At 40.0% G+C, this 23,384-nt stretch overlaps 1 protein-coding gene across 1 annotated transcript in view; it reads right to left on the reverse strand.

The window, feature by feature from the left end:
- Positions 1–23,175, reverse strand: part of SOGA3 (SOGA family member 3) — a 37,230-nt gene extending 14,055 nt beyond the window's left edge. The window contains exons 1-4 of the mRNA XM_036249177.1: positions 23,156–23,175; positions 19,970–21,224; positions 19,305–19,529; positions 17,168–17,326 (exon numbers count right to left, since the gene is read on the reverse strand). Coding sequence (XP_036105070.1) covers positions 17,168–17,326; positions 19,305–19,529; positions 19,970–21,130 — 1,545 coding nt within the window. The 5' untranslated portion in view covers positions 21,131–21,224; positions 23,156–23,175. The remainder of the gene's footprint in view (positions 1–17,167; positions 17,327–19,304; positions 19,530–19,969; positions 21,225–23,155) is intronic.
- Between the last annotated feature and the right edge of the window lie 209 nt (positions 23,176–23,384).

Consider the following 23,384-nt stretch of genomic DNA (forward strand, 5'->3'; position numbering starts at 1 on the left):
TGCCTATTATTTTCTAGGAACTTGCTTTCATATGAGGTAGGCAACACAATCTCCTTTACAGAGAACTTTAATGGATAAAATGTCTATTTTTATTTCAAATCTACTTCAAGTTAAAAATCATTTAAAAAGTGATTCAAATAATAAATCTACTTTATCTTCTATATTAAATCCTTCCAAACAACAGAACAGAGTGATCACATCTCAAGTATTTTCTTTTCCAGGCTATAGCTACCTCCCCAGTTCCGTCTAGCTTATGGTCAACTGAGCTCCTTAAGCCTTTAGTGTGTGTGTAAATAGCTAGGAAAATATCTCTTTCCTTTTGTATTTGTGTAAATGTAAAAACATCAAATTGTCAGATATCACATTTATTCATATTAAATTTCATTATGTTAATTTGGATTTATCACTCTAGTATGTTGACATCACTCTGATTTTTTGTTCTGTCCTTGCCTGTATCTTTCCTGATTGCTACGAGGAAGGATCTTCCCTAGATACTCTTTTACTAGAGCATGACAGATATTTACTAGCTATACAGTTAAAGTAACTTGAATGTAAATGGCATAAGAAGAACGACTGCCCTGGCCAGTTTGGCTCAGCGGTCATAGCGTTGGCCTGCAGTCCGGAGAAGAATGACAGGGTTAATGTCTTACTGCAGATTTATGAATAAACCATGACAATCACAATCTCTGTAACCTCTATCCATGCACCAAGTAAAGTCATGAATTAAGTATGATTATAGAATGTTCTCTCTGCAAATCTTAAATGCACTGGAAAAAATATTGTTTCCATGGTTTTATTCAATGATAATCAAATATTCCTGGGAAATTGGCCCTTTCCTATTTCGAAAGATAGTGAAAATAGAAGCAGACATAATTGGATTAATAGAAATTCAGAGTATATTTGGAAAGGCAAAGAACTGAACTCAAGCTTTTAAAATCAAACAGCATATTGATAGAGTGCATTTTGTTTGTACATATATGTGCACATACATAGAGCAAATGAGTATGAATACATGCCTATGTGCATATGTGAATAAGTGTATGTATATGTTAGAGCATGTACGTGTATGTGCATGGGTATATATGTATTGTGTTTTAGGTCCTAGAAGGGTATTTGGCACATCTTAAAAATTGCTCAGTGAATTTATTTATTTATTTATTTATTTATTTATTTATTTATTTATTTTTGGTATGTGCCCCTAGGGGGGGCCGAACCTGGGACTCTCTGGTCCGCAGGCCAAGGCTCCCACTGAGCCAAACCAGCTAGGGCTATTTATTTATTTATTTTTTATCCTCACCCGAGGACATTTTTTCACTTTTTGTTCAGATAGAGTGGGAGGAAGAGAGAGAGAAAGAAACATCGACGTGAAAGGGACACATCGAGTGGTTGCCACCCACACGACCCAACCAGGGCCGGGGACAAACTGCAAATGAGGTACATGCCCTTAGTGGGAACCGAACCCGAGTTAATATAGTAAATAAGTGCCTAGGGAATACATGCATGAACATATGAGCATGAGACACCACTGGAATAAAAATAAGAATCAAATATTCTATGTATCAAGCAAGTTATTCTATGTATCAATCAAAAGTGAACCAGATTCATATCCTAAAATAATATTTTTAAAGAAATTTTACTCTATTCATATTGTTAATCAAATTGAAAGCAATTTGGGTTAACATGGCATGTAGCTATCACTTTCTTCTTATTAAAATATACTTGAAATCAAAGATTAAAATGTAAATGCAGTAACACCAGAAGCTAAGGTTAATAGTCAAGCATTTGCCAGAATCTGAAACATTTCTCCTTTAACAATAGCTTCAGTGGAATTCAACCATAAAACACAGTTGGTCTTACATGTAGCTTTTACTGTCTGAAGCAGAACAATTGGAGACGTAAATCAATCAAAACTAGATATCCCTGTTTCTTAAAATGTTAAACATAAAACTGTCTCATGATTCAGGAATTCCACTCTTAAGTATGTACCCAAATAAAATGAAATGAAACTTATATTCACACAAGGACTTGTACAAAAATATTCTTAGCAACATCATTCGTAATAGTCCCAAACTAGAAACAACCCAAATGTCTATCTGGTGAATGGATAGATAAAATACAGTATCCATTTGATGTAATATTATTCAGCAATAAAAAAGAAATAAACTACTAATGCATGATATGACATGGATAAGCCTCAAAAGTATGTTAAGTTAAAGAAGCCAGGCATGATACCACTTATTATATGATTCCATTTATATGAAATGTTGAAGTAGATCAGTGGAGCATGAAGGAGGGAGGGCATGGGGTTTAACAGTGAACGAGCATGAGGGATCATATCTAGGTTTAAAAAAAGTTCTAAAACAAATTTCTTATCATATTTGCACATCTTGGAAAATTTACTAAAAAAAAAAATAAATCACTGAATTGTCCAGTTAAAATGGTTAATTACATATGTAAAATATGCTTCAATAAATTCATTAAAAAAAAAAAAAACTAGGTACCCAGCACTTCTACTTTTCCCAATACACGCATAAATATTACACAGACACTGCTTTATCATTTATCTGGAGAAAAGGCCTAGAAATTGTCCCAATTGTAGCTCTCTGGTTATTAAAACTCCAATACAAGTAGGAGACAGATGGATTAATAGTGCAATGACTCATGAGACATTCTCTTCCTTATCCAGAGCTTCCTGGGTAGACCCAGAGGCAGAAAAGCCTTGGAAACATCCCGGTTGGGGCTTATTGTTTTTTGGAAAGAACAACAACATAAGATTCAAACTTTCCTCGGGTCCAGTATGCCTGAGTGCTACAATAATAGACTTTCCTACATTCCTTCAGAACAGACCAGAATTACATGATTATCTACCAGCTGTCAGGAACTGGTTTGAGCATATCAAGTTGTGCTACAGTTTCAGGTCCGAGAGTGGGTGGTAAAAGAGACTGAAAAAAGTAACAGTGATGCCCTGCGTCAATGTTAAATTTTTTAAAAAGTTTGACATCAATGATATTTTCTAAAAAAAAATAAAAATAAAAAGTAGGAAAGGAAGTAAAAGTGCAAAGGACTAAGTAGTTCGATAGAGAAAGAACAGTTTTACAACCAACGGTGCAGAGATGATGGAAGCTCCGTGTGCAGAAAGATGAATTTAGATGCCTAGCTCACACTGTACACAAAAACGACTCAAAATGGACTGTAGTCTAGAGGACTAAAACCTAAAACTGGAAAACTTGTAGCAAAACACAGCCGAGTGAATTTTCCTGTAGGTTAGGCAAAGGTTTCTTAGTTGTGACACTAAAAGGACATAAAGAACAAAACTTTATAAACTGGGCTTTATCGAAATTAAAAATCGTGCCCTTCAAAAGACACCAGTTTGTAAAAAGATAAGCCACAGAGAAAAATATCGCAAACATACATCTCAGAAAAGACTTGTATTCAGAATATATGGAACTTAAATTAGAATTCAAGAATAAGCAGAAAATAATCCAATTAAATTGGACCCTAAAAGTGAATAGATATTGCACAAAAGAAGACCTAGAATTGAAGAATAAGCACATAAAAATATTCAACATTATTAGGAAAGTACAAATTTAAATCACAAAGATATACCTACCACTTAATACTAAATAGAAGAGCTATAATAAAGAAAACAAGTGTTGTAGGATGTTGATAAACTGGAACCTTTGTCCACTGCTGGTGAGAATGCAAAATGGTGCAGCCACTTTGAAAACCAGTTTGGCAGTTTCTTAAAAAAAAAAATTAAATGTAAATTCACTATATGACCAATAAATTCTACTCTTTGATGTCTAACCAAGAGAAATGAAAATGTTCACAGACAAAAACTTGCATGTGAATGTTCATAGCAGTATTACTCATAAAAATAAGAGACAAATCCAATGTTCATTAACTAATAAAAAGATAAACAAAATGTGGTATATATGTGTGTGTGTGTGTGTGTGTGTGTGTGTGTGTGAGAGACAATAGAAGATGAGTACAAATGGACATTGGGTATCTTTTTAGGGGACAGAAATGTTCTAAAATTTTATTATGGAGATGGCTACACAATGATATATTTACTAAAATCCATTGAATTGTACACTTAAAAAAGTGAATTTATGGTATGTAAATTATACTTCAATAAAGCTGTTAAAAGGTTTTGGGTCAATACAAAGAAATATTTAGCTAAAGGGAAAATAAAAAGTATATGTCTGAAAATTATTTACCCTGAAAAATAGAAGGCAGCTTTAGAAAATATTATATTCTTCATAAAGTAATAAATATGGCCCCTAGTGGTAGAGGAAACTAAGCCCTGAAGAACAGGTTGCTGCTAGAAATAAAAAATTCTCAAAGGACACTAGAATTCAACACAAACATTACATTCTGCACTGGAGTCTTTCAAGAGCATGACTGACATGGCAGAAAATTAATTCAATGGTGTTGAGAACAAACTTGAGAAATTGTCCAAGGACACAGCATAAAAGGAAGGCAAACGGATAAGAAGACAACAGTAAGGAGCACAAAGTGAAGAAAACCCTAAGAAGAAGAAACAGAGCATATGTGATATCGTGTCTACACTACAAAAAAGCTCCTCTGAGGTAATTCATAAATAAATGCCGATTTTCAGATGAAAGGGTCTATGTGTTCCAGACATATTATTGTAAAAAAGACAATCCCCTAGGTATAGCCTGGTGATATTTTTGAACTGGTTAGTCGCCTTTAGCTCTCCACATGCATGTTTGCCCCTTCTCAGCCCTGCTCTCCGCTTCGGGAGGCTGATCTCTGTGAACTGTGTTACCCGCCCTCCCTCCTCCCAGTTGGGTTTGGCCAATCGAAGGCACTGGCAGAATGCTGAGGGATGAAGGATAGGAGACGAGATAGTTCAGGGCATTTCTCCTCTCTTCCCTGCTTGTTCAACACCACATGTTAACAATAGCTAAGATCCCTCAGGATGGCAGCTCCTACTGGCCTGACCTTCCTCCAGAGTTGCAGCTTTCACTGACCCCCGTGACACTGTTTCCTCAGCAGCGTCTTCATCTCTAGAGGGGAAGATGATGTCCAAGTGTGGCTAATCCCTGGAGGCCAAGTTAAGAGTATGTTCCCTTAATCCTGCCCACACCACTGTGAGAAATCCTACTCATTTAATTCATCTAAGGTGAATTTTATCTCCTACTTGGAGGACCTTGATTGATACAGAAGGTAAAGGAAAATACCCATAAATATATAAAGAGAAAATAATTTGACCTACAAAAGTATCAAAGTCAGACTGATCTCACAGTTCTTCACTGCAAAACAAATGCCAGATGCTAATGGAACGAAATATATGTGGGAAGAAAATTTTTGACTCAATAATTCCATTCTGCATTCCTGTGTAAAGTCAATCAAATGCTATTTGCAAAAGTGCAAAGACTAAAAAAAAAAAAAAAAAATACATACTTTTCCTAAAAAAGTCAAGAACATTACCCAAAGGTTATTTAAAATTGAGATCTCAAAAATCTAGAAGTTATGGTTTAAAACCATTGACAATAAGTACTGAAAATGTTTGAATATATAGAATTGTTTATAGAATGATATAATTACATATGAGGCAAAAATATTCTTTAAATTGAAACTATAACAATGAATAATTTAATAGTAACAATCTTACTCTATAACCTCATATCAAATTAACAAACACCAGAGAGTAGTCCAAATGGTTGGACTAACCAAAATAATTCATAATTCCATGTTTCATTCTTGGTTTGGTAATTGGGAAAATTGAGAATCGTACATGTAGTACAAAAACAAAAACAAAACAACCCTTTAATTTAATACTGTGGAATTAAAAGTAAGACAAAAACCTTCCAAATTATTGCAGAACATAATTATTCTGATTTAAATCTAGTTACAACTCTAAATAAAGGAATCCCATAGCAGTATTTTATCCTTGAAAGACAATACTTTCCACATAACTGATCCTCCTAAATTCACATAGATGGCTACCATTTGATAAAGGTCTACGAAAATCTCTTCTTCCCTGTGCAAGGAGGCAGTGAATACAACCACATTATCAATATATTAGTAGCTCACTGTGCACTTAAATACAATAATCAATTGTGTTGTCTAATTATTTCTACTATTATTCAAGGTTCTTGGCCAATGTAATGATAAAAATACTGTCCTTGTTAAAAAATGAAAAAATAGCTCTGGCCGGTTTCGCTCAGTGGTTAGAGCATTGGCCTGTGGACCAATGAGTCGTGGGTTCGGTTCCGGTCAAGAGTACATACCTCAGTTGTGGTTCCGTGTCCTTGGCCCTGGCTGGGGTCATGCAGGAGGCCGTCAGTCAATGTGTCTCTTTCACATCGATGTCTCTCTCTGTCTCTCTCTCCCTCCTCCCACACTCCCTCCCCCCAACTCTGTCTGAAGATAAGTGGAAAAATATCCTAGGGTGAGGATTTAAAATAATAATAATACTAATGTAGTTCATTTTATTAACCACTTACAACTATGATTAATTGGTTAGAAAAACTGGAAATAATTGAGCTAGCCAGCAGATGAATGTAGAATAGTTTGAATTTTTAATTTTAAACACTCTGAGTTGAATCATGCTGAATATAAATGGTCCCATTAAGTGAAATATATAAGTATAAAATGGAAAATGTCAGGAGAGCAACTAAATGACATCTTTAAATGTCATCTTCAAATGTCATTTACCATCTGGATAAAGATCAGTTTAACTGACCCTGAAATGTAAAAAATGGAATTTGAACAGAAATAGCAAATAAGTGATTGTATTTCCATTAAAGTGCAATCAAGTCTAAAATCTCCAAGATACAACTGAATTTTCAATTAGGAAAATACTTCCTAATATACAGTGAAACTGCATGTTATACTTACTCAAATGTAACACTGAGTAGGAACTGAATAAATTCTGATTTAAGGAGCTAAAGATGAGCTCTTCTGACAGAAATCATATCTTTTTAACATCTTCTCTTGCCCAAGCACTTATTGATAGTTTTTGCATGCATAACAGACTCTGCATGTGAGTTAAATAGAAATATGGTTCTTAAAATCAGAAAGCATAGAATTTAGATGTTGTCAATGAAAGCTGCAGAACAGTCTAAAGTATCTTGTGCTTGAACACAATAGCCCTCCTCTCTCTGCTAAAATGTTTAAGGACATTTACAGAACAGCAAAGGTAAGAGAGACACACTTATCCAGACAGATTGGAATCCTCAGCCCTGCTGATGAGCAGAGTGCATTGTCTGCACATCCCCGAAACACACGCAACTGTGAGCTAAGTGGGGACGCAGGAGAACTAAGGATATGCCTCAAGGGAGAGGGAACTGGGCAGGTGGAACCAGCTAGAATGACTTTATAGTGAAGTAAAATGTAAAGGGAGCCTCAGAGTAGCAGACCCTTATGGGAAAAGAGTCAGCGGAAGCGTTTTAAAGGCCTATGTAAAAGAATTGGAGTCCTATCCCTACATGTGTGCTGGAGGTGCAGAACTTGGAGATTCTCGAATATTGAAGTCCCCCAAAAAGGTCAGGTCATTTGTGGGTAAGGAAGAAGATGAAGTGGCCACAGAAGGGGCAGCCTCGGTCCCTGCTGTGAGGTTCTGCAACACTGGCCAGGGGACACCATGGACTTGGAGGCAGACAGATGGTTGTGGACCCAGCCTGTTAACTCCCGACATTAACCTTTCTGAGCCTCCAGTGTTCATCTCTAAAATGAAACTATTAACAACATAATTATACATAAAGTATCTGGCATGGTGACTGGCTTCCAATTAGCACTCAACACATGGTTATCAAGCAACTGCAGCTCTGGGGTAATTTTCCATATCTCTTCAGCCAAATTAACTGATGAATTGACTATCCCAAACACTGAAGACTTAAAGCAAATTTAATGGAATAGTCTTTGGGAATGATGCATCTGCAGCCTTCTCTGCTTGTCTACATCGGCATTTCACGCACCCTCAGCGAAGTACACAAATTAAACTGCAGAGCCAGTGTGAGGTGTCAGAATTGTTCTCTTGTTCTTGAATTTTTCCTATCCTCATTCCCTTTCCCAAGAAGCCCACGAGAGCTTGTTGCAGGGAACACTCATTGCTTCTGGGGAACAACTAAGGTTTCAGAAGAGGAAGGTGGAGGACTGGAAGTTTCTAGTAGGGAGTAAAGTCTCAGGAGACCTCTAATTCTGGAAGCATGGCGAGTTACTCATTGGCTTCCTTCTCGTTTTGTTTGTACTGAACTGAGCACCCTGGAGTGAGCCCTGGTGCTGAGTCATGTTTCTCCTTTTCTGCAAAAGAGGGCCGGAAACACCTCTCCTAACTTCCATTCATGCTCTCATTCAAAATTATTTATTGTTGATCGCTTTTGTGTCAACAACTTCTGGTTGTTGTGGACACAGTGATGAATAAGACAGATTCAATCCTACTATCAAGGAGTGCAGTGCCGGGGGCAAAAAAAATATATGCAAAAAAAAATATGAAATAGCAGTTGTTAAAATGTTACAGAAGAATCTAGTCTAATTAATACATGCCAGCCACTGAACTGGATGTTGAGGATGCCACAGTGATCAAAACAAGGCCCTGTCCTCATAGAGCTTACTGTCCTGAGACAATGTATATCAAAGTATACAGTACAGTGATGAAAATGTGTAAGCACTGTCAAAATACAACCTGTACAAGGCTGTCATGTCTATCAGAAAATAATTAACTGGAGGTCAGGGACTTTTCTCACAGTGACATTTACTGTTATCCCCTTACATACACTATATACATACATACTCAATAAATGTTTGGTGCAAAAGTTTGTGAAAATAAAGTCAGATCAAAGTTTTAGGTTTTCAACCTCAGGAAAAGGCTGAGACAGAGAGACAAAGCTATTTTCTGCCAGTGCTAAGGGTGAGGCCGTTCTCGGGCAGCCCAGGGTGGCCACGGAAGAAGGGCTGGTGGAGAACAGCGTTGTTAATTACTGCCCCGAAAGCCTACAGGCACCATCACAGCCCCACACTCAGAGTCCCTTAAGAAGGAAGCAGGTTGTTAAACAGGAGTCAGTTCTACAGGAGGTTGTTGTCTGTTACACACACAAAGGCTAACCCCTCCTTAAGAGATTCTTGTGCTCTAGTAAAGACTTTCACCTTCAAAAAACATCAGGGGAATAATAAGGGGGTGAAAATAAATTAAATGTCAATAATAACAAAATACAAATGTTTGGATGTTTAACTGATAACTAGCAATCCTTAACTCAGGCGCCACCCCCCTCTGGTGAGAGCCTGGCAGTTGTCCAGGGGCTGATATCACCCCAGAGAACTACATGGTTCACCTCAGAGACTTTCTGCACAAATCAGAATGTCTAGGCACCATCATTCAATACTCCAGGTATTTATTATTGGAAAAGACGCTGAATTCTTTGGTTACCATGAGGTCTTTGTGGCTTCCGGTGGTGGAGAGCTAAGGCTACATCAAAAGTGTGGCTCAGCTCTGGCCAGTTGGCTCAGTGGTAGAGTGTTGGCCGGTGGACAAGTGAGTCTTGGGTTCAATTCCAGTCAAGGGCATGTACCTGAACTACAGTTCAACCCTGGACCTGGGCCATGAGGAAGGTAGCCAGTCGATGTGTCTCTCTCACATCGATGTTTCTCTCTCTCTCTCTCTTCCTCCCACTCTATCTGAAGGTAAACAGAAAAATACCCTCATGTGAGATTAAAAAAAAATAAGAATAAAAAGTAAAAAATAAAAATTATACAAAACAAAAAAAATGTGTGGCTCAGATTATTGAGAAAGATCCACTTATCCTCAACTCAGCACACTGGGTCTTCAGTTCTGATTTTGTCACTAAACCAGGCGCTGAATGCTGAGCAGTAGCAACAACCAGAAGCATTGTAGATCTTAGTCTCTGTGGTTCAAAACCAGTCAGCCGTGTCTCAGTGAGTGAGCTCTGCTGAATGCAACACGCTGATATCGCTATATTCGTATCCTGCGCAGTATCTCTATGGCCACACTTAGCAGGTGACAAATTACTGTTCACTAAATATCGGTTGATTGAATAATGTAAAAGGTATAGTAATAAAATAATAATAATGAAATGGAATGGCATACCTGACTGTGAATAAAACTTTCAGGGAGGACAGAAACAGATTACTGACAAAGTAAAAAACAAAAAGATATTTTTATAGGAACGTTTGAGAGTGTCAGTATAACTTCCACACTTAAGAATAAAGAAACTGCCCTGGCTGGTTTGGCTCAGCGGTCGGAGCGTCGGCCTGCGGTACAGAGAGACCTGGGTTCGGTTCCCGCTAAGGGCGCGTACCTCAGTTGCGGTTTGTCCCCGGCCCTGGTTGGTCGTGTGGGTGGCAGCCACTCGATGTGTCCCTTCACATCGATGTCTCTCTCTCTCTCTCTTCCTCTCTCTCCTTCCCGCTCTATCTGAACAAAAAATGGAAAAATGTCCTCGGGTGAGGATAAAAAAAAAAAGAATAAAGAAACTGAGGCCTATAAATTTAAAATTACTTGCTCTAGGTCACAGGGAATGAGCGGTGAAGCCTCAAAGTCAGTTTCCAGGTTCCATGATATATGCACTTTTAAGAAACCACACTCAACTTTATAGCTACTGATGAAATACCTTAGTTTTATGTTCTGCAGAACTGTAACTCCTAATGTACTGATCGCATAGATGAGAATGCACAATTGCTAAGAAGGCTCATCCAGCCATGTAAATAGAGTCTGTTTACAACTGTCAACATTTTTCAGTATTGTAATTGATTTTTTTCATGATTGCTCAGGAGACCTTATAGAAAGCTGGGAGTTGCCTCCATATATCTGGTCACAGCTAGAAAAGACTATCTTTCAATATTTCTCTCCCTGCCTTGATTGTTACTAAATTCAGAGCTGTTCAAAATAATATATATCCCTTGGATTACGTTTGCCTTCATCTTCCCAGAATTGTTACTTGATCTAATTTTTAAACTCTTATTTCAATGTTTATGGTTTATTGTGAACCATTTCAAATCCCTTTTTAAGACAGGTTGGAGAGAGAAGTAAAAGACATCAATAACTTTGTAAGTAGCAAACTTCCATGCAGATATTTAAACACAGGTAAGCTGCTTATGTTTCAAGGGTGAATTGCTCAGTGTTCAGCCTAGAGCTTCAGATCCTCTTTTAAACTGGGAGAGTCCAGTTGGAGACTTAACTCCAAGGGATATGGCTTATCAGCAAATGCAGTAAACATTTCAACATACATTGGCTGAACAATTTTTATGAAATCCATGATGTTGCAAACATCAAAATCAATGGATGGATACTTCAGCTGGGAACTACAACTCAACAGGAGATGCTTAACCAAGTAAGACCTCTATTTTTTTTTAATCCTCATCCGAGGATATTTTTGCATTCATCTTCAGATAGAGAGGGAGGAAGAGATAAAGAGAAACATGGATGTGAGAGAGACACATAGACTGGTCGCTGCCTACACAACCCCAACCAGGGCCGGGGACAAACTCTAACCAAGGTACATGCCCTTAGCGGGAACCGAAACTGGGTCTCTCAGGTCTTTAGGCCAACGCTCTAACTGCTGAACCAAATTGGCCAGGGCAAAAGCTCTATTTTTCTAGTGCCTCACTGTTTCAAGAATATAAAGTTCAAAACTCCAGCCAAGTGGGGAACTGGGATCCAATCAACTATGTAGAGTAGTTTATGCTGACATGCATTATCATGTTAAAAAATGAGAAATTTGAACTTTACAATAAAAGTTCAATATGCTTCAAAAAAATAATCTGCCAACAAGGTTCTTCTGATCTGTGTACTACTTTGCTTTTGCTGGTAGCTTAGTATCTTGGTAAAAGAGCGACTTAACCCAAGACCAAGTCTCAGGAATCACTTCACAGTACTTGTAACTAAATAAATACATCTTTAAAAATACATGGTGACCTCCTGGAAGACAAGCCTTCCCATGCTTACCTGGCAGACTCTTCCTTGTTTTTAATTTAATCTCTATATTTCTTGCCTATGTTATTTAAGAAACTATTCTCTTTGAGAAGATATGGCTAAAGTAATAGTGTTTGATGCATTTGGAAATAATTATGACAATATCATTTAAAAATATCAATGACTAGTGTTCCATTTTTTCCCCAAATTATAAGGAAACTACCAGAACCAAGGGGAAATACTCAAAATGCCACAGAAATTCCCCATTAAAAATGTCTCTTGGACTACTTCTTTCCTAATTATTACTCAGCATTTCTTCTTTGCACTTTATAACTTAGATAAACATACCCTATCAAAACCAAGTATAATTACAGTTCTTTACTTTATATGAGAAAATAAATAAGTAATTCTAATCATGCAAGACAAGTTTTAGTTCATTAATGTGTTCTATCTTCAAAGACAGTCTGAGTATAGATATACTCTGTAGAGTAAAGACACCCCCCCCCCAATAGGAACAAAAGAGAGACAGAAATTTATAGCATTAATTATTTTTTGTTCTAGAATGAAAGTGCATGGTAATAAATAAGATATATGAACCAAATACACACAAAATAAAAGTCCCAAGATAGATAGTGCTATTGTAGTAGGACAGTTAATAGCCCTCTAGGGCAAAGACCAGGAAAAGTTAAGAGACTCATTTTCTTTTAAAACTCTTGTGTTGCAAGTAATGGATGAGACAATACAAAAAGTACAGATTCTGAAAGTTAAAAAATCTAATAAACTGTTCCCATCGTCATCTCAGTTACCTTTTTCTCTTTCTATTTTCAAAGGTCCTCTGTTGGTTATTTATTTGCTCAAATGTCTTTTATCAACACTTCTCCAAGCACCAGAACCTGAAAGGTGGCATGAGAAGACACTCCTTCCTGAAAGGCACAGGAGTTCCAAAGCTTTGAAAATAGTTTCTACCTACAGCAGCAGGACTCCATGAAGGGCAGTGACCCTCAGTTAAATGGAGTGAAGACTCAGTCTTCACAGACCCTCACTTTATGCCATTTGTGCATTAAACCTGTCCTCGCATTCAGAGAACTGGTCATAGTTTCCATAAAGTAACGTCTCTATGACTGTCTGTGATGCTGAAAGTTAGATCATCATTTTCCCCAGGTTACATAAGCGTAAAGGTGTTTTTCTACTGTGTGAAAGCATACTACTAGTAGCAATCAGTGTTTTATAATCGGAGTGAGAATGCCATTAAGATTCTAAAGCAGCATCCTAAGAGGTCCCTCTTGTTTGCAATTGGCAGAATATCAGCTATTTCAATTCAAACAACGGACTGCAGTAAACTGAACTAATTACCTCCATCCTGTTTCTACTCAACTCTTCTTACTCCCCGGTGTCTACTCCATCTTCTTAGGGGAGAAGATAAGCAGATGGATGTGAGCAGGTGCACAGAACTTTGTGCAGCCAGCAGCCCTGAGAGCAATTGGTCAACACCCTTGAAGCCAGTTAAACTTTCAGTAAATGGTTTGCAAACTCCGACAGATGTGCTGTTGGTCCCCGTTGTGCTGTTCAACATCTATATGACTCCATATAAGAAACTAAAATCTGGGAGTTGGAGGATTACTTTTCTCTAGTATATTCTATTTAATATTTTATGATTTTACTCCATAACTAGTGTCTTCTCTTCATAATGGAAAGCTTGGCCTGGTTCTGTGTTCACTGGTGGAATGTGCCACGAAGGGATGACAGTCGTGTGGTTACACTCACCAAGGATGTGAATATGTTTTCATTTTACAACTGAAGAAGCAGATAGTTAACTGACGCTGTTGCAATCATAGAGGGAAAAGTCAGTCTTTAAACTCACAGCTCCTACCCTACAAAGTGAGCCTGTTATTATTGCAGCTCAGTTTTAACATATGTGTTCTTGGACGGCAACAAAATTACCATTACAAAAATCTTATTTAAATGAAACATTTCTGATTTCTAAATATATTTTTAACTTTTCTGAGCACTATTAAAGTCAACCTCATAGAAATGATTATGGAATTTTCTTATCAGAATATTTTTCATTTCCCCTATATTACACTCAGAACCCCTCAAATTTTTATTTTCCACTCTCTTGCCCTTCTTCTCTATTGCTACTTCTGTCACACACACCCCACATCTTCTCAAACTGTAAATGCAGCTTCAGAGTCCATCTTTTAACAGCTGATGTGCTGCATACCTCTTCTTAAAATCCCTTACATTTCTGCTCTTGCAGTCTCTAATCAGGAATTGGGATTTGGCTTTCATAACTCCAAGGAGAAGGCAAATTGCCTTCCTGGCAGGCACATATATATCCACACTATTTATTGCTGCAAGGGTATTTTCCCAATCCAAAATTAGTGCCCTGAAGAGGAAACTGTCGCTGGGGAGGGTGTGAAGAGCAGAATTAAAGAAATGCATCTTTACAATGATTCTCCTGAGGATATTCCCAGGTTCCAGCCCTCTTCCCTGTAGCCAGATTATTTTGGTTTTGATGTTAAAATGGGAGTGATTCCACCTGTCTGGCTAGTGAAGAGCCAGTTCATAGGCATTGTCCCCTTTCCTGGACAGAGGATGAAAATCAGAGAGCCCTTATGCTGTTTTTAAATCCAACTTTCCAGGTACCCATCTGAAAAATATTTACAGGATACCAAGTCATCAGATATTTCTCTTTTATCCTTGGTAATCAAATGAAGTTTGTTTTGACTTGAATGTTTTTAACTGTATAAACAAATAATATGGCCCTGGCCAGTTTGGCTCAGCGGTTAGAGCGTCGGCCTCGGACCAGAGAGGCCCAGGTTTCGTTCCCACTAAGGGCACGTACCTCGGTTGCAGTTTGTCTGCCGCCTGGTTGGGGTTGTGTGGGTGGCAACCAGTCGATGTGTCCCTTTCACATTGATGTTTCTCTCTCTCTTCCTCCCTCTCGCTCTATCTGAAGATACGTGCAAAATGTCCTTGGGTGAGGATTTAAAAAAAAACCTAAACAAAGAATACAGGATAAGGCAAGTGAGGTATAACATGGAATGAAGCCGAATGGAACTAACAATTAACTTTCTCTTTGCTTCCCCATAAGAAGGTATTTAATAGCTACTGTTCTGGGTTGAACTGTGTCTCCACAATTCATATTTTGAAGTCCTAACCCAAAGTAACTCAGAATGTGACCTTATTTGGAGATAAGTCTTTAAAGAGACAATCAAACTGCAATGAGGTCATTAGGATGGGTCCTATTGTAATGTGACTGGTGTCCTTACAAGAAGGGGAAATTTAGACTCAGTGTCACGGGACGGTGAACCCAGGGACCTACAAGGCAAAAGGAGAGGCTTGGAACAGATCCTTCCTTCTCAGACCTCAGAAGGAGTCAACCCCACCACCACCTTGATTTTGAACTTCCAGAACTGTGTGAAAATCGATTTCTGTTGTTTAAGACACCCAATTTGTGACACTTCATCACAGCAGCCCTAGCAAACTAGTACAGCTACCTACTTAATCCGCCCCCCCGGAAATTAAACTGTCATTTTTGAAATTTCAACCGTACATTACTGTTGAAGAAACACATATCTATTCAACTTTATATTTGATCTCTTTAGGGGAAAAAAACCAAAAAACAAATAAAAAACCTACGCTGCTCTTTCATTGTAATGTTCTGGATTGCACGATAGGATCCACGATAGCCATAGGAGATGTCGAGAGTCCTTGAAAACAACATTCCACAACTGAATAGAGCAAGTAGAAGTTACAGCGCTTTAAAGCCACCCAGTTAGTTACCAGTGAAGACAGTCACATGGCTCCCAGTCTCATGGTTTTTTACTACAGCACACAGCCACCCTGGGGTAGTAGCCAAGAATTACATATCATTAAAACGTCATGTTGAAAATGTTTCTAGTCAGGGTAGTATAAGAATAAGCAGAAACTTAGATCACAAAAGAGTTTACCTCCCTGAAACAGTCTTCTACAGTTCCTGACACATATTCTTTTTTTTTTTCCTTAACAATTTTTTTTTTGTCTTTATTGATTTTAGAGAGGAAGGGAGAGGGAAAGAGAGATAGAAACATTGATGAGCGAGAACATTAATTGGTCGCTTCCTGCTTGCCTCCACTGGGGATTTGGCCCACAACCTGGGCGTGTGCCCTGACCGGGAATCGAACCAGCGACCTCTCGGTGCATGGGTTGACACTCAACCACGGTGCCACACTGGCCGGGCCTGACACATATTCTTAATCAGACTATTGATAATGTCACTGTTACATAGTAGATACACTTATATACTGTTTTGAGATAAGCACAGCAAATGGAAAACAGCAAAATCTCAGTTAGTCCATGGAAAGGTTGAGATTTTCATTTCAAATCTGTATATTTAAGTAGAGGAAAATGTTCAGAGGACCACTTATGCAATTTGGTATTTCTCAATGGTTTTCACAAGTTGAATACTTTTAGGAAGTTTTTAAGGATAAATATTATTTTAATTCAAGTTGTTACTTATCACCAAGCTAATTACTTCTTGATAGACTTTTTCTGTTTCTTTTCTCTCCCAATTATTTTCTTTGATACCAATTTTGTTGAGAAAATTCGGGGACACGTGGTAAGAATCTTGAAATAGCTGATGTGGAAGAGAATTCTGACTCTTCTACCCTAAAGGGTAGAACTCAGATGACCTGGTTGAAGTTGCAATTAAATAAATTTAATAAATAAATGAATTTAATAAATAAATAAAAAGAGGTATGTTTTGACAGAATTAGCTACTGCAGCAAATTTTTGAAGGTTAGTCACTGGTGATGTTCTAAGCATTAGACCATTTGAAGGCTTTATTATAAGGAGGATTCAAGCAATGATAAGATTTGATTAAATTCACTTTATGGCCTTTTTCATCTTAAAGTATGTGGTTCAATGAACTCTGTAGTAATATTATGGAACTAGTTCTTCCTGTCTGCTAATCCAAGGTTTATTCTTTCATACTCTTGACACCCTTTGTGTTTGATATAGCTATATAATTTATGTAAGTAACATACATTTAGATGACACAGGTTGAAACATAGGTCACAGCCCATATATATCAAGTTAGAGGTAGGGCTGAAGTCAAATTCTCATTTATTACTACAAACTCATCTATCTGTTACCATACTGAGTGAGGACAACAAACTGTCTTATAATCATGAAAACAAAATTATTTCAACAGTCATATTAGTTCTTGGAATTCTTTTCTAAAGAGCTACAAGTAATTAGCACACCATGAGATAATCGTATACTAACCTCTTTCATTTTTTCCAATTCATTCTGTAAAGCTTGCTTTGCAATTTCAACTTCTATAAGCTGTTGCCTCAGTTTCTCATTTTCATCTTCTGTTGTTGTTCTCTTTTCTTCCACATTTTCCAGTTCATGGTGAAGTCTCACAGATACATCCTTTGCAACCTAAATCAAAGTGTTTGTAGAAATAAAATATAATTAAGACAACAAAATACGTAGGCTAAAGTTATATTCATATTAAAAGCATTAAGAGCCAATACTTATATACCGTTTACCATATGCAGGCATTAGTCCAGATGCTTTACATACAACAGTCCTATGAATAGGTACTATTATTATTCCTGTTTTATAGATTGAGAAACTGAGTCTTGGATATGTGAAGTAATATGCTCAAGGTCCTAGAGCTAACAAATGGCCGGGAAGTCTAGCTCTCAACTCTGTTCCCTTAACCTCTACATTACACTATAGTAATAAATGTTCAACTGTGTCTATCATGTATAGAGAAATTTTACATATCTTCTCTAATTCTATCAGGTAGGCATTTCTATTATTACCAATTTTAAAGACTAGAAAACAAAGTTTTCATAAGTGAGGTATGGGGCATGAATTTTGATCCTGGACTTCCAGGTACTTAGTTTTAGGAACCACTTTAGTCTTTGAGATTAAGTTGTTAAAAAAATAACAATGTGCATTTTGCCTCCTTTCCTGAGATTATCCTGGAAAATTTAGGGTTTGGAAAAATGGTGCAGTTTTGTGAAGTGGCTCCAGAACCGGCTGTGTTTTTATTTTTTTATCCTCACCCAAAGACATTTTTGCATTTATCTTTAGAAAGAGCGAGAGGGAGGGAGAGAGAGAGAGAAACATCGATGTGAAAGAGACACATTGACTGGTTGCCACCCACACAACCCCAACCGGGGCTGGGGACTAACTGCAACCAAGGTATGTGCCCTTAATGAGAACCAAACCAGGGACTCTCTGGTTCGTGGGTAGATGCTCTAACTGCTGAACCAAACCAGCCAGTGCAAAGAAGCTGTGTTTTTAGACTGAATAGGGAGCTAGCCTGGCTACCTACTTGCTGAATTACAGGGCTGAGTGAAGGCTGGGCACTTAACCTCAGCAAAAGGTTCAGTTTAAGTACCTGTTAAGTGATGCTATTAATAATCCCTACGTTGTAGGTCTTCTTTTTCTTGAGAAATATATGAGATAATAATACATGTAACAATGCTCGCCATGGTGCCCAGTGCATAGTGAGTACTCAACAAAGGTTTAAAAAAAGAAAAGAATAAGTAATACACCAACTTTCTTAAGATGTTTTCTCACTGCTTTCTTTAACACAAATATAGAATAATGACATTTGATTATTCTACCCTGAAGTTAATACAATTAAAAGTATATGTTTTTGGTTGTCCAGGCCATGACGATAACATCTGACCTACAGTTAAACTGAATTGAACTGACCACACCTGCCTAAAAATGCATTTCAAAGCTGAAATTTCTCCACTGGGAGAAATTCTGAAAGGCAATTTCACATTAGAAAGAATGTGAAGTGTTTCTTTTATTTACCTCACTCTCCCTTTACTCCTAAAAGGGGTCTTAAATTGGACAGTTTTCCTTTGGAGGGGGTGATGGAAGTAGTAAGTACAGCAAAGAAGGACTACTGGAAGGTAGGGGGTGGGGACTTGCAGGAGAAAGCTCAGCCCATACCTTCCCAGTGCTGTTCCTATTCAGGGCTTCAACTCCTCTGGGGCAGTCCTCAGGGCACCGCTCTTGAGTGCCTCATTCCACATGGCCTTCATTTGGAAGGCAGATTCTGTAGGCCAGGCCAAGGCCAGAGCCTGGGTTCTGCCACACCCTTGTTTCCCCCAGGAAGGGAGACGCCCTCTTTCCACCACCTCTATTAGCGCCATCATTAATTACTCCCAGGAGAGCTCATTGAGCTCGTTCTCCCTAAGGCCTGACACACTCCACTCTTCAGATCCACCTGTTTGTTCTCACCATTCTTCCGGCACTGATATTTTGTGGTCAGAGCTGCGAAACTCTGTGACTCTAAAGCGCTTTGCTAGTCACCACTGAAGGCCTTTCAGACAGCAAAGAGCCGTTGGTTGACCAGAGTCCCCACCCACCGACACCCAGCGCCACAAACCTTGAGGTCCTGCTCCAGGCTGCGCAGCAGCTCCCCGTCGATTTCACCGGTCTGCGCATAGCGGAGCCTTTTGCGCTCGGCTTTGCGGAGGCGGTACTGCAGGATCCGGCAGTTTTTGTTGGCTCTCTCCAACTCGTGGCGCATTTCCTGCAGTTGACAGGCATCCTCCTCGAAGAAACTGTCCCTCATTTCGTCCATCTCGGTCCTCAGCTCGTCGATCTCGTTCTGGGGTGACAGGCCGCGGGCCAAAATTAGCCTCGCTCTCCACCCCTCTGACATACACTGTGTACACCCCATCCCAATTCCAAACCCTCATCTTTACTGCCCCATCATCTCCAGGACACAGGAATGACACGGAGAAACTGGAAAAGCGGCCCTCTCTAGGCCTTCTCTCGCTCTCCTACTGTACCTAGCTCTCTCCATGAAAATATGGGGAAAACCATAATTAGAGGAAGGAAGGTCCAGATTTGGGTTTACATTAAAACCTAACGCTACCAATCTCGGGCTGTATTAAAACCGGAAAAGGCCTACGAACCCCCTCCCTTCATTTCCTGTTCCCCTCCTTTAAGGCTCCCTAACAGGTTAGCAGCCTCTCACCTTCTCCGGGACACGCCCTAATCCTTCGAGGCTCCCCTCCCCCACCGGATTACCCCTACCCTCCTCACCTTGAGAGTCTCATTTTCCTCTCGAAGCTTCTCCATCTCCTCCTGCATTTCTTCCTGCTCCTGGAGCTGCTGCGGGTGCGGCTGTGGCTGCGATGGAGGGGGCTCCGCCGCCTGCATGCCGCCGCCGCTGGCGCTGCCCTCTGCGCTCTGCTGGGGGCCCTCCGCTGCCGCCGCCATTGGGAAAGAGGAAGGGACTGCAAGAGATTCGCAAATGGCAGGGGCGCCAGAGACCGGAGAGTTGCGGCTGCTGCCACTGCCACCGTTCTTAGTGTGCATTTGAGCCGCGGCTGCCGCCGCTGCCGCCCGCTCTTTCTTGAGATGGAATTGGATGAGCTCAGACTGCAGACATCCTTCCTTCCAGTAGCTCCCTCCTCCACTGCTGCTGCCTCCCACAACGCCGCTTCCGGAGTTTCTACTGCCGGGGACTGGGGTTTTGACCGCAGAGGATGGCGAAGGGGAGGCCCCCTCCCCGCCGCTGCCGCCCCTCTGCTGAGCTCTTACGCCTTTCCCTCGCCAGCCCCTGGGCGGCGGCGGCTGCGGAGCGCCCCCCTCCCTTTCCCCGGAGCCGCCGCCGGCTCCTCCTACTTCCCCACCCCCTCCCCCTCCTTCCCCGCGCGGAGGGTGTTCCCCGAGTTTAGAGGACAGGGGCTGTAGTTCCCGGGGTGGCTCCTCGGTCGGACCAGGCCTCCTGCCACCCACCGGGGCCAGGGTCACAGCGGGAGCCGCTTCAGCACCAGCCACGGGCTGGACAGCTCCCGGCACAGCCCCTTTGGGAGCCGGGGGCCCTGCCTTCTCCGCCCCGCCTCCGCTTCCTCTGGTGCTGGCTGGAGGCGCAGCGCGGCCCCCGGTCTTGTTGCCCTGCTGCTGCTGCTGCTGCTGCTGCTGCTGCTGCTGCTGCTGCTGCTGTTGCTGTTGCTGCAGCTGCTGCTGTTGCTGCAGCTGCTGCTGCCGAACAGAATTGAGTTTAGTGCCTGCCCCAACTGGGGATCGGGTAGCCGATGTTGTCTGTCGGACCGAATTGTCCCTCAGTCTAGCGGGTGACTGAGCACGCTGCTGCTTTCTGCTGCTGCCCTCAGGGTGCAGGCGAGCCTCAGTGGCAGCTGTGGCGGCAGAAGCTGCGGCTATGGCAGGGGCAGCGCCCCCGGTCGGTGGCTGACTCATGGTCGTCTACGATGAAACTACCCCATGCGATTTAGAATGGTCCATCACCAGATCATTCTCTTCCCTTGTCACCAACACCAAACTTCCTTCTAGTCTGGAACAGAAACAAAAGAAAGAAAACATACAACATGTCTGCATTGTTATAGAGCAAAGGGTAATTTTGCTACACAATATAAGCCCTAGAAAATGAAGAGATTTGGAAGGTGCTTAATAGAAGCCTTGACTTCAGGAGTAAGATGCAGAATTGTCAATTCTCGTTTTGCCCAGGGAGGCGCTATCTCCAACCCACTGCACTTTAGTAAAATCACTATGTGAAAGCAGCTGAACCTTACATTTTCAGGGCAGCATGTTTTGATAAAGGTGAGACATGGATTCAGAAAAGAATTGAGGGCAAGGAAGATTTTTTAAAAAGTGTAAAGTCAAAAGAAAGCTTCAGAGGAAAAGAAGATGTCCACATACTAGAGTTTTAAATACCCTGATTTTTCAACTTCAGTTTTTCTCACCTCAAATCTGCAATTTAAAGCATAGTTTAGTGGAGAGAGTTTTATTTAATTAATACACCCAGTGTCAATGACAGGAAAAAGGTTATGATGGAGGTTCCTGAAGAAAATTTGCTATGGACAAATGGCACTTTCCCCAAACAACTCTAACCCTGAATGTTGTTCTTAGTTGGAGAAATGCACCCACTTTCCTTCAGACTAGGACACACACACACACACACACACACACACTTTAAATCAACTTCAGTTTCAAGAAAATAATGACATTAGAAATCATCTATATAGTTTAGTCATAGCAACTCTGAAGGGATTTTTCTTTTTTATGCTTTGGGAAATAATTGTTAAAATACTTGTAGAAAAGTTTATTGACAATCTGAACAATTTCTTAAATTACACGTGATTTCCTATACTTATCAAATTTCATAGTTCTTATGAATTTTTTTAGTTTTAAGCATAATTGCTAGATAGAAAATATTTTTGTTCTTACACATCTTCTCAGATGATACATTATAAGCAAAGTTATATTTTTTCAGTGCCCTGTTCTTCCTATGAAGGCACATTCTGAGAGAGAATAACCCTGCACCCAAAAAGCCTGCTGCATCCTGACTTGGCACCCAGAAGGCTGGTGCATACTAACTCATGGTGATAAGACCAATTGCTATTGTGTATTTTTTTCTCCAAAGATAATGCTATCATTGGCATTTAATATCTGACAAATAGCAAACAATTACCTCCTAGGTTCTCCCTAATGATCCAGCTATGTAATCAGCTAGTCAATTAGATCCTTTTTCCTTAGAACTAGAATTTCTCTCCAAAGCATTGAAAAGGTGATGAATAGGCATAAAGTTCTGCTTAGAAGAAAAAATAAATTTCTCCTATTAAGAGAGGAGATATTTGCCAGTTACTTTACTAGCGTTATTCTTGTTATTGTCTATTTACAGTATCATAACTTAGTCAACATACAGTACAGTAAATCCTCATTTTATGAAGAAATATGACTGGAGGGTTCCTTCTCCACCTCCTTGTCTCTTCCTGGGAATCTCCTTCTAACTCAGTTTGGAAAATAACAGTGAACAAAGAAGACATTAGGTGGAGGGAGTTGTCCATCAACTCATTTTCTACGTATTTTCTTGGAGCCACATGCTCCTAGAATGTGTAACCTAGTCCATCTGTGTGGGTCCCACTAATGTGGACCACCCAGACACGTCGTTCAACCTGATTTTTGTTTTTATTTAGGCAGAATCATTCCAGGGGTGAGAGGCACCAAAGAACGCTTAAACTCGGTCTCCAGACAACTCTAACCCAGAAAAAAGCATAGCTGCCACAATCAAAGGTACCTGACCGCTGTCACGTGGTTCTCCCTAAGTGACAAGATTTTGTGTCTCTTCCCCCCATGAAAATAGTCAATCAAGCAACCCCGGAACAGCCCAAACAAACATTTTTAATCTCCAGTTTTATCTGCCCATTAACCTACCCCATTTCTCATCCCCATCCCTTAAGAAATCCAGAAGAACTAACTGCTCACTTCTCAGCAGAGGCGACGTTTCCAAGTTGATGCAAATCAACAGCGCTTTGCTTCTGATCTTCCGGCGACCTCAGGATTTATTGTGTCTTTCAGAGACAAGGAAAGTTTAACTTCGTAGTATTATATTCGACTTTCTGGCTGAGCACGACTTTGGGCACACTGGCCCCAGGTCCACACCCACTGAATTTCTCCAAACAATGGCGTTAACGTGCAGACTCAGCGGCCCGGA

Source organism: Molossus molossus, unplaced genomic scaffold, assembly GCF_014108415.1.
Source record: "Molossus molossus isolate mMolMol1 unplaced genomic scaffold, mMolMol1.p scaffold_m16_p_8, whole genome shotgun sequence".
Lineage (NCBI taxonomy): Eukaryota > Metazoa > Chordata > Mammalia > Chiroptera > Molossidae > Molossus > Molossus molossus.